General features: G+C 42.3%; 1 protein-coding gene across 1 annotated transcript; it reads left to right on the top strand.

The window, feature by feature from the left end:
• The first annotated feature begins 14,715 nt into the window (after positions 1–14,715).
• Positions 14,716–19,720, top strand: xbp1 (X-box binding protein 1). Its single transcript, XM_060843714.1, has 5 exons — positions 14,716–15,086; positions 15,489–15,585; positions 15,762–15,881; positions 17,848–18,011; positions 19,433–19,720. The coding sequence occupies exons 1-5, from the start codon at positions 14,869–14,871 to the stop codon at positions 19,620–19,622; spliced, it is 789 nt and encodes a 262-aa protein (XP_060699697.1). The 5' UTR covers positions 14,716–14,868; the 3' UTR covers positions 19,623–19,720.
• Positions 19,721–20,214: the final 494 nt, after the last annotated feature.

Genomic DNA, 20,214 nt, shown 5'->3' with positions numbered 1-20,214 from the left:
GCAAACTCCACACAGTCAGTCGACTGAGGCGGGAATTGAACCTGGGTCTCTGGTGCTAACCGCTGTGCCACCGTGTCGCCCACCCACACCTCATTGCACTCAGCTAGAAAAGGGGGATAGCAGAGTCCTGGGAGTTAGAATCTTGCCAAGTAGAGTGGAACATTATAGAATTGAGAAATGAATTAATATGAATGATGAATTTGCAATAGAAGTACTTATGCACATACAAGCAAGGAGCAAGAGCAGCCTCTTTGAGTCTCTGCTATTCAATAAAATCATGGCTGCTCTCATTTTTAACCTCAACTCTACTTCCCTAACATGCTAACATAATCCCAATAATCGCTCATTCCCTTCAGTAACCAAGAATCTAATTACATCTACCTTAAAAATATTTTAAAATTCTGCACCCATTGCCTTTTCAGAAAGGGAATTTGAAAGGAAGCTCAACCCTCAGAGATGAATATTTCCTCACCTCTGTCTTAAATGGGTACTCCTTGTTTCAAGCTATGACCCTCTAGTTCTAGATTCTCCCACAAGAAGAAACATCCTTTCAACATCTACTTGGCCAGGTCCATTCAGAGGAGAAAGTGAGGACAGCAGATGCTAGAGATCAGAGCTGAAAATGTGTTGCTGAAAAAGCACAGCAGGTCAGGCAGCATCCAAGGAACAGGAGAATTGACGTTTCGGGCATAAGCCCTTCTTCAGGAAAGGGCTTATGCCCAAAACATCAATTCTCCTGTTCCTTGGATGCTGCCTGACCTGCTGTACTTTTCCAGCAACACATTTTCAGGTCCATTTAGAATCTTGTGTGTTGCAGTTAAGTCAATTCTGACTCTTCTAGACTCCAGGGATTTCAGGCCTAGCCTGTCTAGTCTTTCCTCATTAAGCAAAACATTCATTCCAGCTATTATACTGGTAAACCTTCACTGAATTGCTTCCAATGCATTAACATTCTTTCACAAGTGACCAGTACTGTACACAGTATTCCAGATAATGGCCTTTATAACTGAAGCATAAACTCCTTACTCTTGCATTCAATTCCTCTCACAATAAACTAAGATAATTTGTCAAGAATCTATCTTGATAGTGATCTTAAAAGAGTACGTCATGTCATTCTTTTATTTTCACACTAAATTGCGCCTCTATTCCTGATTACTCGTTGTTGGCAAGTCTACTAAGTGTTCTAAACCTTGCAAATATTGTAATTCCTGAACTGATTTAATTATAGTTAACCAGGAATCAGATTAACATTGTCCCCAATACAGCCCAAACATTAACCAGGAAACATCATTTATTTATCGTAGCTATGAAACACGCAGTTAGACACAATGGTTTACTCCTTCTTTTGACTTGAGAAAGTCTAACAAAGTCACATAATGCCCTTTCCATTTTCTTGATCAATTGCAACATAAACACTACACACTGAAGAATTCAGGTGTGTAAATTGGAGACACGAGACTAATTTTTGACCCAAGTGAATTGCTTTTTGATTGATGTAAGGAGATAAACAGTAGTTAACATATACCAGAATAGTGATCCCCAGAGACAAGCTACTCTTTATTTTTAAATGGCGAGCCTCATGGGTTTTTGTTTAACTAATCACCTTCACCTTCACCTTTCCCTGTATGTCTTGAGTCCAAGTGATGCTTAGGTCTGGAAACCAGTAACTGATTTGATGTTTCACCATGTTGTAAATGTGTGGGACTCCTGAAAGTGATCAGTGATCAATGAACTAAAGACATGTGTACCTCTAACCATTCCTCATCTCTCCCATGAAAGACATGGGATGAATCGAAACCAAGCTTTGACCAACCTCGACTACCATTGGTTTTACATTTGTAAAAATTGTTTTCATTTATATAGCACTTTTCACAATCAGCAGACACCTAAAATTACAGCAAATTAAGTACTTTTTAGGTGTGGCCACTAACGCAATGTAGGTAGCACAGCCAATTTTCACACGGCAAAGTCCAACAAACAGGAATGTGAAATTATCAAGCCTTGTTCAACATCCATTCGGACGGTGCAGCATTCCCTCAGCACTACACAGCCTTGATTTCTGGACTGAAGTCCTGCCCAGATTGCATGTGTAGTGCTTAAGGAGTATCCTGGTGGGGAACTTTGCCCATCTATTATGAAACCCACCTATTATTTCATCCAGGCAATGAAGTGGAAACATGAACCATTCCTTCCCCCATCGCTGACTTCTCCCTTCACTGGTAGTAGCCTGACTTTTCATTTGTCTTTCTAATTTATTTTTCACATTGTTGGTTTGAGATTTAGCACCTGGCTGACTTGATTGCACATTTGCCTCTGAGTTATAAGATGAAGAAAAGGAAAGAACGAGAGGTTTAAATTTACTTTATTCCATTCATTACAGCAAAGCTTCAAGAGTTATTACTGCTGGGCCAGAGGCAAATGTGAGATTTTAACAATTTTGCTAATTTTTAGGGTTCTTTTGTTTATAAAGTAACATTTTCTGATTTTGCCCAAGCTATCATTTTGTACAGTGTGGGCTGAATTTCTGTGACAATTAGCTGCAGGCACCTACCTTGAAGGAACTGGTCTTACTGCTTAAAATTATCTTCAAGGTGCCAATGAGTCTGGCTTAAGCAGTTGTGCCTGTTTTCCCTAAATTACATGCAATTCAAGGTTTGTTTGTCAGTTTCCAAAGAAATAAGTAAAAGGTCGAACTTAACAGCTTGAACTGAGTGCTATCTTCAGACAGGATGCATATATTTTATTGGATTTTAGTTTGCTAAATTACCTAATGAATTAACTAAAATGGTAGAATTGATTATCTATACTTTTAAAAAGCTATCCTGATATTATGGTGGAAACATTTGCCCTTAATTGTTTCAATGTTCCTGGAGATGTTAAGTGAATAGTTTGTTGATAGTTGGTCTTATTGATAAAATGGTATTACATTACATGTACAGTTGCCTTGCCTCTACAAGCATGTCCTATTTGTTCACATAGCTAACTGGTAAATGTTAAATCCTGGAACCCAGAGAACAGGAGATTGATATTTGTTTAGTCTACATGGCACTTGTTACAGAAGTGAGGTGCCAACTGGTGATTCACATGGAGTCATAGAGTCATTGAGATGTACAGCATGGAAGCAGACCCTTCGGTCCAACCTGTCCATGCCGACCAGATATCCCAAGCCAATCTAGTCCCACTTGCCAGCATCCGGCCCATATCCCTCCAAACCCTTCCTATTCATATACCCATCCTGATGCTTTTTAAATGTTGCAATAGGACTAGCCTCCACCACTTCCTCTGGTAACTCATTCCATACATGTACCACCCTCTGAGTGAAAAATTTGCCCTTTAGGTCTCTCTTATATCTTTCCCCTCTCACCCTAAACCTATGCCCTCTAGTTCTGGACTCCCTCAACCCCAGGGAACAGACATTGTCTATTTAACCTATCCATGCCCCTCACGATTTTATAAACCTCTATAAGGTCACCCCTCAGCCTCCAACACTCCAGGGAAAAGAGCCCCAGCCTGTTCAGCCTCTCCCTATAGCTCAAATCCTTCAACCCTGGCAACATCCTTGTAAATCTTTTCTGAACCCTTTCAAGTTTCACAACACCTTTCCAATAGGAAGGAGACCATCTTAAGCCAATGGAAAGGTTAATTGGAATAATTTCCTAATAAGGACTAAGAAATCCTTCAAATTTAGGGATAAGGCTTTGAAACTCCAAATTCATTTAGCACGATTCCGCCATGACTTCTGTCATGTATTTCCTTTGAAACACAATGTCAATGTCATGTCATTTCAAAGACAGAAGAAAGGTGTTGCCTTTGTTGGTAATGTACAAGAATTCTGAGACTGGAAGGACAAAAAAAGTTCAAGCTGGCTTGTGCTTATACATTGCACTTGATCATGAAAACTGGTTGTTCATTGTTCATTAGGTCAGTCACAACTGTGGACCCCATTCGTAAAAATTAAGACTCTGGATTTATAGAGTTTTTAAATAAAAAATTCATATCCCTGAAAATCAGCCATCTTCACAATTGAGGTTGTTTCCCACAACCATCAAAGTGATAATAACAATATAATCTGTTTCAATAAACTTGCCTGAGAGATAAATATTGATCTTTGTAAATAGTTCCATAGGTTCTTTAAATGCATCTGAGTTGATAGATGGGGGACAAAAGCTTGCATTGATATTCATATGTTTCATGCAGCATCCAGTGATGATATTTTCAAAGAAAATGTGACACTGAGACACATTAAAAAAAAAGGGTGACCCAAAGCATGGTCAAAGAGCTTAGCTTTATGGAGAGACTTTCCTTTTCTTTCTCTTATAACTCAGAGTCAAATGTGTAATCAAATCAGCCAGATGCTAAGTCTAAAACCAGCAATGTGAAAAATAAATTAGTAAGAGAAATGAAAAGCCAGGCTACTAGGAATGAAGGGAGAGGTTGGTGAAAAGGGAAGGAATAGTTCATGTTTCCCTCTTCACTGCCTGGATGAAATAATAAGGTGGGTTCCATAATAGATGGGCAAAGCTGTCAGGAGGTGTAGAGGCTGAGAGAGGTTCCAGAGCTTCCTGTTTAGGCAACTGAAGACAAAGTTGCTCATAACAAGGCGATGGAAATTTGGAATGCACAAGGTGTCAAAACTGAAGGGAGACAGACAGATACATGTATACAGTTTGAGGAGGTTACATAATTGGGGATGGGGGTTGGTTAGGGATAAGGTCATAGAGCAGTATGAAAACAAGGATGATAATTTTGCAACCGAAGTGTTGATGGAATTTTTTTTGTCAAATGTAGAAGAATGGACATCAAATGTAATGCATTGGCTCCAGCATTACGAGGATAGAGAGTAGGTGACTGAGATCAGTGAGGAAGGCTATGAAAGGGCATGTTCTGTGGCTTCATAATGGGACACGTAAATGGAATTTTTTTTCCTGTAATCCTTTTCCCATAATATGTATGGAACAGATTATTCGAAAGCTGTAACAACACCCAGAAACACTTATTTCTGCATTCATACTATCTTTGTGAGATTTCCACCTTCCAGAATTACTGAGAACTACCTGATGTAGGACATCTATGGAGAAAATGGATGGTAGGTGGAACTTGCACCATGCTATAAAGCTGTGAGCCTGTTTATGGCTTTAATAGGGAAGTAAGAATTCCAGCATTTGTGCCATATCCCTGCAGCCAGAAGTATTGTACACTGGAAAGGAATGGTGCACTTGACTTCTATAATTAGTTATCAACAAACAGCAGATAATATTTGTGCCAAGTGGAAATAGAACTTAAGTCCATAAGACCATAAGACATAGGAGCAGAAATTAGGCCATTCAGCCCATCAAGTCTGCTCTACCATTCAATCATGGCCGGTAAGTTTCTCAACCTCATTTTTTCGTTTTCTCCCTATAACCCTTGATCCCCTTGATACCCAAGAACCTATCTATTTCAGTCTTAAATATACACAATGACCTGGTCTCCACAGCATTCTATGGCAGTGAATTCCATAGATTTACCACTCTCTGGCTGAAGAAGTTTCTCCTTATCTCCGTTTTAGAAGATCTTCCCTTTACTCTAAGGCTATGCCATCAGGTCCTAGACTCTCCTACCAATGGAAACATCTTTCCTACATCTACTCTGTCCAGGCCATTCAGTATTCTGTATGTTTCAATTAGACCTGCCCTCATCCTTCTCAACTCTATCAAGTTTAGACGCAAAGTCTCCAAACATTCCTCATACGTTAAGCTTTTCATTCCTTGGACTATTCTTGTGAATCTCCTCCGAACACGTTCCAGGGCCAGTACATCCTTCCTGAGATATGGGGCCCAAAACTGCTCCAATACACTCCAAATATAGTCTGACCACAGCCTTATAGGGCCTCAGAAGTACATCCCCCCTTATATTCAAGTCCTCTCAAAATAAATGCCATTCTAAATACATTTGCCTTCCTAACTACTGACTCAACCCTGCAAGTTTACCTTGCGAGAATCCTGAACTAGAACTCCCAAGTCTCTTTGCACTTCAGACCTCTGAATTTTCTCCCCATTTAGAAAACAGTCCATGCCTCTATTCCTCCTACCAAAGTGCATGACCTCACACTTTCCCACGTTGTACTCCATCTGCCACTTCTTTGCCCACTCTCCTAACCTTTCCAAATCCTTCTGCAGCATCCCTGCCTCCTCAATGTTATTTTCCCTCTACTTACCTTAGTATTACCTGCAAACGTAGTCGGAATGCCCTCAGGTCCTTCACCTAGATCATTAATGCATAAAGTGAAAAGTTGTGTGCCAACACTGAGCCGAGCGGAACACCACTTGTCACCGGCTGCCATCCTGAGAAAGACCCTTTTATCCCCATGCTCTGCTTTCTACTTATTTTCCATTGATTTGTCCCTTTTAGTCTATTAAGAAAACACCTTTTTGCTGTCAACTAATAAAACTTTGTTAAATTTCCCTATTTTCCAAGTGAACGCCTAGATCATGAAACCAAGAGTCAAGGTGAGGCAGCTGAAAAACAGCTGAAGGTTACCTTGTCCTCTGATTTTTGCTCTCCCTCTGAGAAAGGTGACAAACCCAGTCACTGACCTTTATCTGCTGGAGGTAGGACCTGCTTCTCAGAAACAACGGAAAGAGCACTGCATAAGAATGTACAGAACCTGTGACGGTGAGGGACTGAGTTATACTCTTGAGTGTATGATATGACCCATGATCAATACGGGTATAAATAATATTGTGATGAAGTTAATGATAATTGGTGTCGTCAAGTGCAGGTTTTGCAAAATGTTTCAATTTTCTGATTTAACTGCAATGCTAATGTGCCAAAGGGAGGGGCACTTGGTAGGTTTAAGTAATAGATTCACTCAGTGCCAAGACAAATACAGAAAAACGTCTCCAACCAGGTGCTCCCTGGGTTCACAGTGCTCCTGCAGCCTTTAAGTTGCCCATCAGGAAATGGTGCCTCATAAGGTACTTCACCGTATTGTAGATAAATACTGACTGCTCTAATAAAAGGCTTCCTTCCCCAGTATGATGTGTCAGCTTTTTTTTCATTTGGTAGCACTGTCACCTCCGAGATGGCAAGGTGGTGGGAGAGGGGGTGGTGTTGGGAGGGATGGGGGCATGGTAACTCAGCGGTTAGCACTGCTGCCTCACAGCACCAGGGATCCAGGTTCAATTAGGTGACTGTCTGTGTGGGGTTTGCACATTCTTCCTGTGATTATGTGGGGTTTCCTCTGGGTGCTCCAATTTCCTCCCAAAGGTGTGCAGGTTAGGCGGATTGGCTGTGACAAATTGCCCAGAGTGTCCAGGGATGTGCAGGTGAGGTGGATTAGCCATGGGGAATGCAGGGTTACTGGGACAGGGTAAGAGGGATGGGTCTGGGTGGGATGTTGTTCGGAGGACTGGTGTGGACTGGATGGACCAAATGGTCTGCTTCCACACTGTAGGGATTCTATGAGACAAATGTGAGCCTTAATCCAGCACCCGGAGCTCATAATCAGGATTGGCTTCTAAGTGTGCGACTGGCAGAGTGCTGCACTGGCAAAGGGGCTGGTGAAACGTTAAACCAAGGTTTACCCCATGTTTTTTTAGTGCAGGAGTTTCTCAACCTTTTCGTTCCGCAGCTCCCCTGTTGTGTTATGAGGTGATGCAAATTTCCTAGCCTTGGAAGATATGAAATGTACACATCTGTTCACACATATCGAAAGGGTACATCTATATATAAATGCAAACAGTGTTCATACAGGACTCAGGGGATAGTAGGAGAAACTGACGACTGCAGATGCTGGAGACCAGGGTTGAAAAATGTGGTGCTGGAAAAACACAGCAGGCCAGGCAACATCCGAGGAGCAGGAGAATCGACATTTCGGGCATAAGCCTTTCTTCAGGGGATAGTGTCAATCCATTCCACTTCCCCCAAAAAGAGATAGGACTGCCATGACTGACAAGCCTTTGTGGGGGGTTGGGAGGTGAGAGGAAACTCATTGGCAACAGAGTTGCATCCCAACTTAACGGTTGTTAAAATCTGGAATCCACTGCCTGACAGGGTTGTAGAGGTAAGTTCACCAATAACATACAAAAGGGGATTGGGTACATATTTCCAATGAGAATGGAGTTCAGATTCATTGACTTGTGGTAGCATGGAGATAAATGCAAGCACTTCACATTTTGTGAAGGTCCCACTTTGTGGGCACTTACATAGTCCTGCCAACCAAAACAATAATAGTCATGGTGGGCCTCATCCTTCACCTTGACAGTAATGTTTGCATCCAGCATCCAAACTGATTTTCTATCTGAGAGCATTGTCCTCTGTATTCTTGCTGATATTCAATCTGAACTGCTGGATTTGGGTGCCAGCAGATGCTGGCATGGGGTAAGAGCAATGAGAAGTCAGAATGCATTACTGAGCACTTTTCTACCTGTTTAATATCCACTTATTCCTCAATTAGATCAATGCTCATGCATCCAGAATGGATAAGGCCCATTGGGAAGGGGGTTGAATAGGTGAAATTGATACTGGCTTCCTACCTCTTGTTTATGGTATTGATCAAGTTCCCAGGCAGCCTTATGTTTGAGACCTCCCACAACCATATGGAATAAGACTATCTCTTAGAAGTTTTACTGGGGAGGCATGGTGGCTCAGTGGTTAGCACTGCTGCCTCACTCCAGGAACCTGGGTTCAATTCCTGCCTTTGGTGACTGTCTGTGTGGAGTTTGCACATTCTCCCTGGATCTGTGTGGGTTTCCTCCCACAATCCAAAGATGTGCAGGTTAGGTGAATTGGTTTGTTAAATTGCCCATAGTGTTCAGGTATGTGAAGGTTAAGTGCATTAGTCAGAGGGGAATGGAACTGGGTGGGTTAGTCTTTGGGCAATAGGTGTGGACGTGTTGGGCCTAATGGCTGTGTTTCCATACTGAAGTCTCTCCTGGACTCCAGTCATTTACATTGCTGTGTTTCCTGTTGGCATTCTTATCAGCCACAAGAGCCCTCCAACATGCCTTACATTTTCCTAATCAACTTCGTATTACACACTTCTGGAGCAGGTGAGCCTTGAACCATAGCCTTCTGACCCAGAGGTAGGGGCACTACACCTTGTCGCAAAAGCCCTCTGTTTTTTTTTGTCCTACCCAGACGTGTTGAGTGTGGGGCTGGAAAAGCGCAACAGAACAGGCACCATCCACAGAGCAGGAGAGTTGACGTTTTGGGCATATACCCTGCATCAGGAAGGGCTGATGAAGTCTTCCTGATGAACAGCTCTTCCCCGAAACATTGATTCTCCAGCTCCTCGGATGCTGCCTGACCTGCTGTGTTTTTCCATCGCCACACTCTCGACTCTGATCTCCAGCATCTGCGGTCCTCAATTCCTCCTACCCAGAAGTGTTATCAAACACAACTGAGCATTTTCCCATTATCAAAATGACCATGACTGTTTTTGTTGTCTTTTAATCTAATAAATCTAGTAAAAACACCCAACTGAGTATTTACAAGCAAAGCCCATTATGAGCAATGCAAGCTTTCACAGGTGGGGTGAGGGTATTGCAGGTGGCTAGATCAAAATGGAGTTGGAGAGGGAAATAAAGCACTGTACCCGCTACAGTACCCAGGTCTCTCTAAAGGTGTTGATTCCAGCTTATTTTAAGCATCTTGGTTTAATAGGTGGCATGGTGGCTTAGCAGTTAACACTGCTGCCTCACCGTGCCAGGGATGCACATTCTCCCTGTGTCTGCATGGGCTTCCTTCGGGTGCTCCGATTTCCTCCCAGGATCCAAAGATGTGCAGGTCAGGTGAATTGGCCGTGCTAAATTGCCCAACGTGTGGGGTGCATAAATTAGAGGAAATTGGGTCTGGGTGGGTTACTCTTCGGAGGGTTGGTGTGGACCTATTGGGTTGAAGGGCCTGTTTCCGCTCTGTAGGGAATCTAATCTAATTGGAATTATTGTGTTCACTCTAACAATGCGACCCTTAAAGGGTCACTTTTTGTTGAGGTTTACTAGGTGACAATTGGGTTTTTCTGAATTGATCCATTCAAAAGGGCTCAATCAATTGAGAAATGGTATAAAGTCCAGAGCTGTAACTCCAGGCTGCCCGAAGCACACCAGTGATCATGACTGAGTGCTGCGACAGCACTGATAGCTGCTAAAGAGGAATCATATGGAACTAGTTGCTCCCTGGGTACTGCAACATGGCATAAGAACAATCCAACCAAACTTCAGAGAAATATTTCTAACCTGCGCCTAACTTGCTTTAACCTGATGGTTTTATGGTCAGTACTGCTGCCTCAGAGCACCAGGGACCTGTGTTTGATTCCACCCTCTGGTGACTGTGTGGAGTTTGCACACTCTCCCCAGTCTGTATGGGTTTCCTCTGGGTGCTCTGGTTTCCTCCAACAGTCCAAAGATGTGCAGGTCAGGTGGATTGGCCATGCTAAACTGCCTTTTAGTGTCCAGGGTTGTGCAGGCTAGGTGGATTAACCATGGGAAACACAGGATTACATGGATAGGGTGGGATAGTCTTCAGAGAGTTGGTGTAGACTTGGGCTGAATGGCCTGCTTCCACACTGTAGGGATTCTACGATTACTGTATACTTCTGAAATAATTTGAGGCAAAAGGAATGAATCTACATGGAGTATTTTCAATCAGTTTACGTTTATTATTACATCATGAAGGTTAGTAACAAATTTGGATGAAAAGATCCAGAATTGCCCACCATATGTCTTAACGTTTTCCAACATCGAATCCTTTAGTCTGCTTTTTGAAGTTTGATGATTGATACTGGGTCACGAACAGGCTTCAAGTAAACTGAAAACTCTTGAGATGATGCAAATCAACAGATGATGCAATAAGTCCAGCTATCGAGGACACACAAGTGACTTTCCAGCTAACTGACAGCCAGAGAGTTGGGGAAGGAAATGGTTTTCTTTCAGAAGATTGCATCAGTCTGATAAGAAGCAGGAAGCTTCGAGCACTTAAATACATATATGGATAGCACACACAAAAATCTTATCATCACAGATGGGTACACAACAAAACATTTACTTATAAACATAAATGTACAGATACATTAGTAATGCAATTAATGTCCTTACAGATATGTGCATAGTGTGTACATCCTTAATATTGGCTATAGTAGTACATGACATTTGAAAATATTTGTTATCCTGTATTATCCTTACAGAAATACATGATCTTAACGGTGGGATTATATGTACATATATATAGATCAAAATGGAGTTGGAGAGGGAAATAAAGCACTGTACCCGCTACAGTACCCAGGTCTCTCTAAAGGTGTTGATTCCAGCTTATTTTAAGCATCTTGGTTTAATAGGTGGCATGGTGGCTTAGCGGTTAACACTGCTGCCTCACCGTGCCAGGGATGCACATTCTCCCTGTGTCTGCATGGGCTTCCTTCGGGTGCTCCGATTTCCTCCCAGGATCCAAAGATGTGCAGGTCAGGTGAATTGGCCGTGCTAAATTGCCCAACGTGTGGGGTGCATAAATTAGAGGAAATTGAGTCTGGGTGGGTCACTCTTCGGAGGGTTGGTGTGGACCTATTGGGTTGAAGGGCCTGTTTCCGCTCTGTAGGGAATCTAATCTAATTGGAATTATTGTGTTCACTCTAACAATGCGACCCTTAAAGGGTCACTTTTTGTTGAGGTTTACTGGGTGACAATTGGGTTTTTCTGAATTGATCCATTCGAAAGGGCTCAATCAATTGAGAAATGGTATAAAGTGCCAGAGCTGTAACTCCAGGCTGCCCGAAGCACACCAGTGATCATGACTGAGTGCTGCGACAGCACTGATAGCTGCTAAAGAGGAATCATATGGAACTAGTTGCTCCCTGGGTACTGCAACATGGCATAAGAACAATCCAACCAAACTTCAGAGAAATATTTCTAACCTGCGCTTAACTTGCTTTAACCTGATGGTTTTATGGTCAGTACTGCTGCCTCAGAGCACCAGGGACCTGTGTTTGATTCCACCCTCTGGTGACTGTGTGGAGTTTGCACACTCTCCCCAGTCTGTATGGGTTTCCTCTGGGTGCTCCGGTTTCCTCCAACAGTCCAAAGATGTGCAGGTCAGGTGGATTGGCCATGCTAAACTGCCTTTTAGTGTCCAGGGTTGTGCAGGCTAGGTGGATTAACCATGGGAAACACAGGATTACATGGATAGGGTGGGATAGTCTTCAGAGAGTTGGTGTAGACTTGGGCTGAATGGCCTGCTTCCACACTGTAGGGATTCTACGATTACTGTATACTTCTGAAATAATTTGAGGCAAAAGGAATGAATCTACATGGAGTATTTTCAATCAGTTTACGTTTATTATTACATCATGAAGGTTAGTAACAAATTTGGATGAAAAGATCCAGAATTGCCCACCATATGTCTTAACGTTTTCCAACATCGAATCCTTTAGTCTGCTTTTCGAAGTTTGATGATTGATACTGGGTCACGAACAGGCTTCAAGTAAACTGAAAACTCTTGAGATGATGCAAATCAACAGATGATGCAATAAGTCCAGCTATCGAGGACACACAAGTGACTTTCCAGCTAACTGACAGCCAGAGAGTTGGGGAAGGAAATGGTTTTCTTTCAGAAGATTGCATCAGTCTGATAAGAAGCAGGAAGCTTCGAGCACTTAAATACATATATGGATAGCACACACAAAAATCTTATCATCACAGATGGGTACACAACAAAACATTTACTTATAAACATAAATGTACAGATACATTAGTAATGCAATTAATGTCCTTACAGATATGTGCATAGTGTGTACATCCTTAATATTGGCTATAGTAGTACATGACATTTGAAAATATTTGTTATCCTGTATTATCCTTACAGAAATACATGATCTTAACGGTGGGATTATATGTACATATATATAGATCAAAATGGAGTTGGAGAGGGAAATAAAGCACTGTACCCGCTACAGTACCCAGGTCTCTCTAAAGGTGTTGATTCCAGCTTATTTTAAGCATCTTGGTTTAATAGGTGGCATGGTGGCTTAGCGGTTAACACTGCTGCCTCACCGTGCCAGGGATGCACATTCTCCCTGTGTCTGCATGGGCTTCCTTCGGGTGCTCCGATTTCCTCCCAGGATCCAAAGATGTGCAGGTCAGGTGAATTGGCCGTGCTAAATTGCCCAACGTGTGGGGTGCATAAATTAGAGGAAATTGAGTCTGGGTGGGTCACTCTTCGGAGGGTTGGTGTGGACCTATTGGGTTGAAGGGCCTGTTTCCGCTCTGTAGGGAATCTAATCTAATTGGAATTATTGTGTTCACTCTAACAATGCGACCCTTAAAGGGTCACTTTTTGTTGAGGTTTACTGGGTGACAATTGGGTTTTTCTGAATTGATCCATTCGAAAGGGCTCAATCAATTGAGAAATGGTATAAAGTGCCAGAGCTGTAACTCCAGGCTGCCCGAAGCACACCAGTGATCATGACTGAGTGCTGCGACAGCACTGATAGCTGCTAAAGAGGAATCATATGGAACTAGTTGCTCCCTGGGTACTGCAACATGGCATAAGAACAATCCAACCAAACTTCAGAGAAATATTTCTAACCTGCGCTTAACTTGCTTTAACCTGATGGTTTTATGGTCAGTACTGCTGCCTCAGAGCACCAGGGACCTGTGTTTGATTCCACCCTCTGGTGACTGTGTGGAGTTTGCACACTCTCCCCAGTCTGTATGGGTTTCCTCTGGGTGCTCCGGTTTCCTCCAACAGTCCAAAGATGTGCAGGTCAGGTGGATTGGCCATGCTAAACTGCCTTTTAGTGTCCAGGGTTGAGCAGGCTAGGTGGATTAACCAGGTGAAACACAGGATTACATGGACAGGGTGGGATAGTCTTCAGAGAGTTGGTGTAGACTTGGGCTGAATGGCCTGCTTCTACACTGTAGGGATTCTATGATTACTGTATACTTCTGAAATAATTTGAGGCAAAAGGAATGAATCTACATGGAGTATTTTCAATCAGTTTACGTGTATTATTACATCATGAAGATTAGTAACAATTTTGGATGAAAAGATCCAGAATTGCCCACCATATGTCTTAACGTTTTCCAACATCGAATCCTTTAGTCTGCTTTTCGAAGTTTGATGACTGATACTGGGTCACGAACAGGCTTCAAGTAAACTGAAAACTCTTGAGATGATGCAAATCAACAGATGATGCAATAAGTCCAGCTATCGAGGACACACAAGTGACTTTCCAGCTAACTGACAGCCAGAGATGGGGAAGGAAATGGTTTTCTTTCAGAAGATTGCATCAGTCTGATAAGAAGCAGGAAGCTTCGAGCACTTAAATACATATATGGATAGCACACACAAAAATCTTATCATCACAGATGGGTACACAACAAAACATTTACTTATAAACATAAATGTACAGATACATAAGTAATGCAATTAATGTCCTTACAGATATGTGCATAGTGTGTATATCCTTAATATTGGCTATAGTAGTACATGACATTTGAAAATATTTGTTATCTTGTATTATCCTTACAGAAATACATGATCTTAACGGTGGGATTATATGTACATATATATATATATGCAGAATGATTGCAGTTTTCAGTAACTTGATAAACAAATTCTATCGCCGTCTGAGCCTTTGCTTGCCTCAGTAAGTCACCGCTGTAACCCAATAGGACTCTGTCTGTTCAGTGATGCACAGGCGGCTCAGCCAATAGTATTTAAACACGATGGTTGAAATTGACCCTGGAGAGCAGTTTCTGAACAGACTGAGAGAGAGAACGCCGAGTGTAACCTTCCCCTCCCACTGCAGTTTCATGTGACTACCCCAGCTCTGGCGGTATCAGTGTTCCCATCGCCCCTGATACATTGTAACGGCGAGTGTGTTTACTGGGGGAGATGGTGGCGGTAAACAGTGCGGGCTCCGCTAAGGTGCTGCTGATCCCCGGGGGAGGGAAGCAAAGTGGCCTGGAGATCAGCCGCCACATCTCGGTGGTGTACCCGCCCAGGAGCGGCTCGCACCACGACCCGTCCCCGGCTCAGCCGGCGGCTGGTCACGTCCATAGGAAAAGGCAGCGGCTTACTCACCTCAGCCCCGAGGAGAAAGCATTGAGGAGGTAGGCTGTCAGTGTTTAACCGGGAGACAGGGCAGTGTGGTTGACACGAACACTGGGGGGCCTCTTCGACTTAAAGTGGGATAGTATTAAATATGCAGTGCATGTTTTTCGTGAATATTCTATAAACTTGAATATATTTTAGATCGTAAGACTACGGCTGAGCTGGTAATACTTGGGGAGTTTTGGTGGGTTGTTGGAATTCTCGCTTTAATGTCCTGACTCCTTTCTGCTTGCGTGGCAGCTGACTTTAACTTGCGTAACACTCTGTACTACTTTTTTTTCTGTCTCTGTATATAATTAATCAAAATTTTAGCGGAAGTTGGAGGAATAATTGTTTTATCTCTTGCGAAGAGGGGAGAAAAATCTTTGTTTAAATCCTATAGTTTCCCTTTTTTAATCTAGGAAACTAAAGAATAGGGTGGCGGCTCAGACAGCCCGAGACAGGAAGAAAGCCCGCATGTCCGAACTGGAAGAGCAAGTGTTGGAGATGGAATCCGAGGTAAGGAGGGTAAACATTCCATTCCTTTCCTATTTATCATTCTTCAAATGGGCCCTGAGATGGGGATTTCGTTCCCCAGTGAGTGGGTGGGGGGGTTGTTTTTCTTCATGGGGGTTGGGGGAAGAGGAATGTTGTCACTACTTGGATTCAGAGTCAATTTCATTTCTCTCTGGTAGAATCAGAAACTGCAAATAGAGAACCGGCTTCTACACGAAAAGACACACAGCCTCCTCTCCGAGAACCGGATTCTCCGGCAGAAACTAGGCATGGAAGTTCTGGATACAGAGAAAGAGAAGGTAAAAAGAGACTGAAAAGCACAGGCTTGAAGAGATTTCATATTTTCTCTATATATGTATGAAATAGATGTTTCCAGTTTTTCCCAGATTGGACTTAAACTGGCTGCATCCCAGAGAGCTGGTGAAGTGTGCCCGCTAAGAATTCAATACCTGTCCAAACCAGCTGGGGAATTGTGACAACCAGGAAACTGAAATTTGCATATCCGGGAGCCCTGGTATGCCCCCTCCTTTCCCCAACTTGGCTACCTGCCAGTGGGACTTTTGAAATGAGTTAACAATTGATCAAATTTCGTTCCTTGATAATGTAGGGGTTAATTTTATCACTAGGTCTTGCTGAAATGCTAAGTTACTCCAGCACTGTTAGTAGTTAAGCCATTCTAAGTGCTCTGAACTTTTTAATTAAATGGTATTCTTGAATTAGAATTGAAATCATGTAACTCCAGTCTATTAATCAGGGAGACTCTAACATTCTCTCATCCAGTTAATTGAACATTACTGCATCTGTTCCATTTGCTTTTCTCTCCTATTCTCCACACCCCATAACAACATGCCTTCTGATTTTTCACTTGGGGCCCAAATACAGTAAATCTGTGTCATCTTGTGACCCCCAGGTGCAGTTGAGCCTTACCACATTGTTTTGTGATACTGATTGGTGTAACTTCCTGAAGGAGCATTTTATCACTTATCCCTCCTTGATTTACAACCCATTATCATTGGTCTGGTTAAAAAGATGGCTGAACTGCAATGTGAAAAGGGAGCAGTAGTAGAAAGGAAAATGGTATTTCTCAAGTTTGCTATTTTGAGACCAATTGAAGGAGAAACCAGTGGGAGTAGCATTTGCCATTTCAATCTTTTGAATCGATTGCCATTTGTATACTGTATATGTCAATATTGAACTTTTATTTCTAATCTGTATTAATAATTTGGTTGACCCAATTCCAAATGTTAAATGTTAGCCAGAGTTTGATTTTAATTGCTACACTGTTAACAGCATTGTATTCAGTTGCTGTGATCTGTTGATCTAGAAATGTTTCCTTCTCCTTTCCATATCACTGCTTCATTCAGAATCATTGCTTCAATACTGTAGGATTCTGTGGTTCAAGTCCACATTGACACTCCAAAAAGCATCCCACCCACTTACACCTAACACAATTTATTGATGTAAATCTGATTTTTTTTTTTGGCCATGCCCAAAATCACCTAACCTGCATGTTTTTGGACTGTGGGAGGGAACCCATAGACATGAGAAATTGCAAACTCCACACTTGCCCAAGACTAGACTCTAACCCAGGTCCCTGGTGCTGAGAGACAGCAATGCTAACATCTGAGCTACCCACTCTCTGAAGGTTTTTAAACTCACCATATCACTTGGATTTTTGCCACCTGCCTGAAGAGCTCCTTTAGTGGCTTGGTGTTAGCCTTGAATGTTGTGTGGCTGGATTTTAGGGGTTTATTGCAGTCATCCCATCCAAAATCCTGATGACACCTTTGATGCAGGGAGCTGTGTTAATCTCTAAGGTAAAATGTCTTATGTGCAAGAAATGCTGCCTTGGGAAAGGGGTTGGCCCACAGCCTGATAGCTCTGTAGCTGGTATGACATGTGGAGCCACCACAGGAGCCCAACCTGGTCTAGGGTGAGTGTCTTGGCTGTTTGAAGCCTGATTCAAGAGGCCAAGGGGAGGGTTGAAAGTGGCCAATGATTAATGTCAAAATTGCCTTTAAGGGTCTTCAGTGGGGTCCTGCAGCCCCTTGCGAACAGCAGTGCCCACTTCCTGTGCTTTCCTGACTTGTCATGAAATTTCACCGCTCAGGAATGGGTGGATTGATGTGTGGAGGCTTCATACTGACGGGGAAAGCATACAAAGCAGCCTATGTTTCACTGGGACAAGATTTTAGTAAATAAAATGCGAAGTGTTAATGAAAGATCATGTTGAAGACTGAAGTCTTTGTTCTGTTTGCCAAACAGGTACTTCTCCAGGCCAGAGTGGATGAAATCAGCCTGGCGGCTGGGTCAGCTGAGTCCGCAGCACTCAGACTAAGTGTGCCTCTGCAGCAGGTGCAGGCCCAGATGTCTGCCAGTCTGACAGCTTCCACATGGATACTGACAGCAATAACTCTTCAGACTCTGAGGTAGGAACTGGGCCTGGGCAGCTGGATGGGTGAAAACACTTCTAGGATTCACTAAGTCAAACTAAAGCTTAAATGTAGCATGTCTATCAATACCTATACTTACGAAAGATATAAGCCTCCTTTTTATTGTATTTTCTAATGATTTTGACTTTCAATTTATGGGATAAATTGATTCACCAGGTACTAATCGAGTGCATGGCAGCTTTTTCTTTAATTCAAAAGAACATTTGGCCCCATATTTTCATTTGGGTTGGAAATAAGGAATAAATGTTGACTCCTTTTGTGGATGGGTTGGGAGCAGTGACTGAACTTGGTTAACAGAATGGATCTTGATGTCATTTAAAGATTTGAGATGTGGAGGGAATAATATAACTGGGGTTGAGTTGGCAGCAAGATCTGTCAGAGTTGGGGAAATTCAATGAAAGACTGCCTTTTCACCTCCAATGCAATGGTCTCTACAAGCAGTAGTGTCTCCAGCCTACGCCAGCCATCCTATCCTGTTGGATCAGACAGCTAACTGATATCCAATCAAATATTTTGTTCAGCAAATGAGCCGTTTCCACAGATCATCTAGACTTTTTGCTGCCTCCAATGTTTTACAATTTTTAGTTAAAGGCTGATAAAGGGCTTTCATGGATATGTTGTGCCATCAGATCATTTTTTTTCCTAACTCATATTTGATTGAGGCATACTAAACTATATTTTCTAATAAGAATTAAATCCATCTGAATCATTTAACCTTTTTGGGCTGGTTTCTCTTTTTTTTTTTGAAGGCAATTCAGTGAAGCCCAACTGTACAGTAAATTAGCAAGTAATCTTTGCTTTGATTTTATTGTGAAGTTATGTAACTGAAGTGTCACCTAATTATCACCATGTACTAAGCTTGACTGAGTATTCATTTGGACTGAGCAAATCTTTACTTGAATCCATATTGTCCTATTTTAACCATTTTTTTTCACCAACTGTTTAACCTGAAATGGAAATAGCACATTTTCTTACACACCAGATAATTGGAGCTTGAATCTGTAATCCAGTATAAAACTTAGTTTTTTGCTTTCTCTTCCACTGTATGCAATGTTTGTTCCTGAGGTCAGGCTCAGCATTAATTTGTTCAATTTAGTAAAGCAATAAATATCAATGGTTTGAGGATTTGATGTGATCACATGAGCAGTGAGACCTCTTCCAGTCAGTGAATTTATACCCACGTAACAGAACCACTAATTGGTTGAAGTCTGACTTTCAGCCACCATTCAAAACATTCGGTAACTCTGGGCCAGTTTGGTCCTCAAATCAGCAATGAGGTATGCAACTATTACCTGAACTTAAATTCAGTTTGATTTAATGATGTATATGGAAAATTCCATGTTTTGATGTTTGGTCATTGCTGCAGAAACACTTAACCATAATCTGTTTTCCCTCAGTCTGATCTCTTCCTGGGCTTTCTGGACTACTTTGACCCAGAAGCCTTGCTCCGATTCAGTGAAGAAGAGTCTCGATCTCTTGCGAACCTGGGAGAGTGTGCCTACAATGAAGGTAGTGGTGCCCTACCTGGCTCCTACTCTAGTGCTCTGGGGGCCCCATCAACAAAGCTGGAAGCCATTAATGAACTGATCCACTTTGACCACTTCTATCACAAGCCTCTTGCTGAAGCCAACTTGGTACAGAGAAGTGATACTGCCATCAAAATTGAGCAAGCATCTTTCAGTGACAAGGATGAAAGAATAAACCCCTTGCAAGTGGAGCTCAAACAGGAACCCTTGGAAGATGAGTTCATCACCGATCTGGGACTTACAAATGTTCTTCCAACCAGGCAAGATCAAGAAAAGCCCATCTGTCCTTTTGAGTCTTCTAGTGATTCTGACTATGAAGGATCCCCATCTCCTCTCAGTGATATGTCCTCCCCACTGACTCTGGGAAACACCTGGGAGGACACTTTCACAAGTGAACTTTTTCCCCAATTAATAGCCGTTTAATGATTTAGGGCATCCCAAATGTTTCAAGTAAAGCTGGATTCCATCTTGTCCAAAACAAGCTTGCATGCAAATACCCAAGACCATCTTGTACAAACAAGGCAACTTGTACCATAACTAGTAGTTATTTTAACACTTGTTTTAAATGGTTACATTTTAAACAATGCTTTTGCATATGGATTTGTCTGTAAAGGTATCAATGATTTTGTGATCTTGTTCTACAAGATACTGGG

This window comes from Hemiscyllium ocellatum, chromosome 24 (assembly GCF_020745735.1).
Source record: "Hemiscyllium ocellatum isolate sHemOce1 chromosome 24, sHemOce1.pat.X.cur, whole genome shotgun sequence".
Lineage (NCBI taxonomy): Eukaryota > Metazoa > Chordata > Chondrichthyes > Orectolobiformes > Hemiscylliidae > Hemiscyllium > Hemiscyllium ocellatum.
The sequence above is the reverse complement of the archived record's forward strand: the minus strand, read 5'-3'. Positions and strand labels throughout refer to the sequence as shown.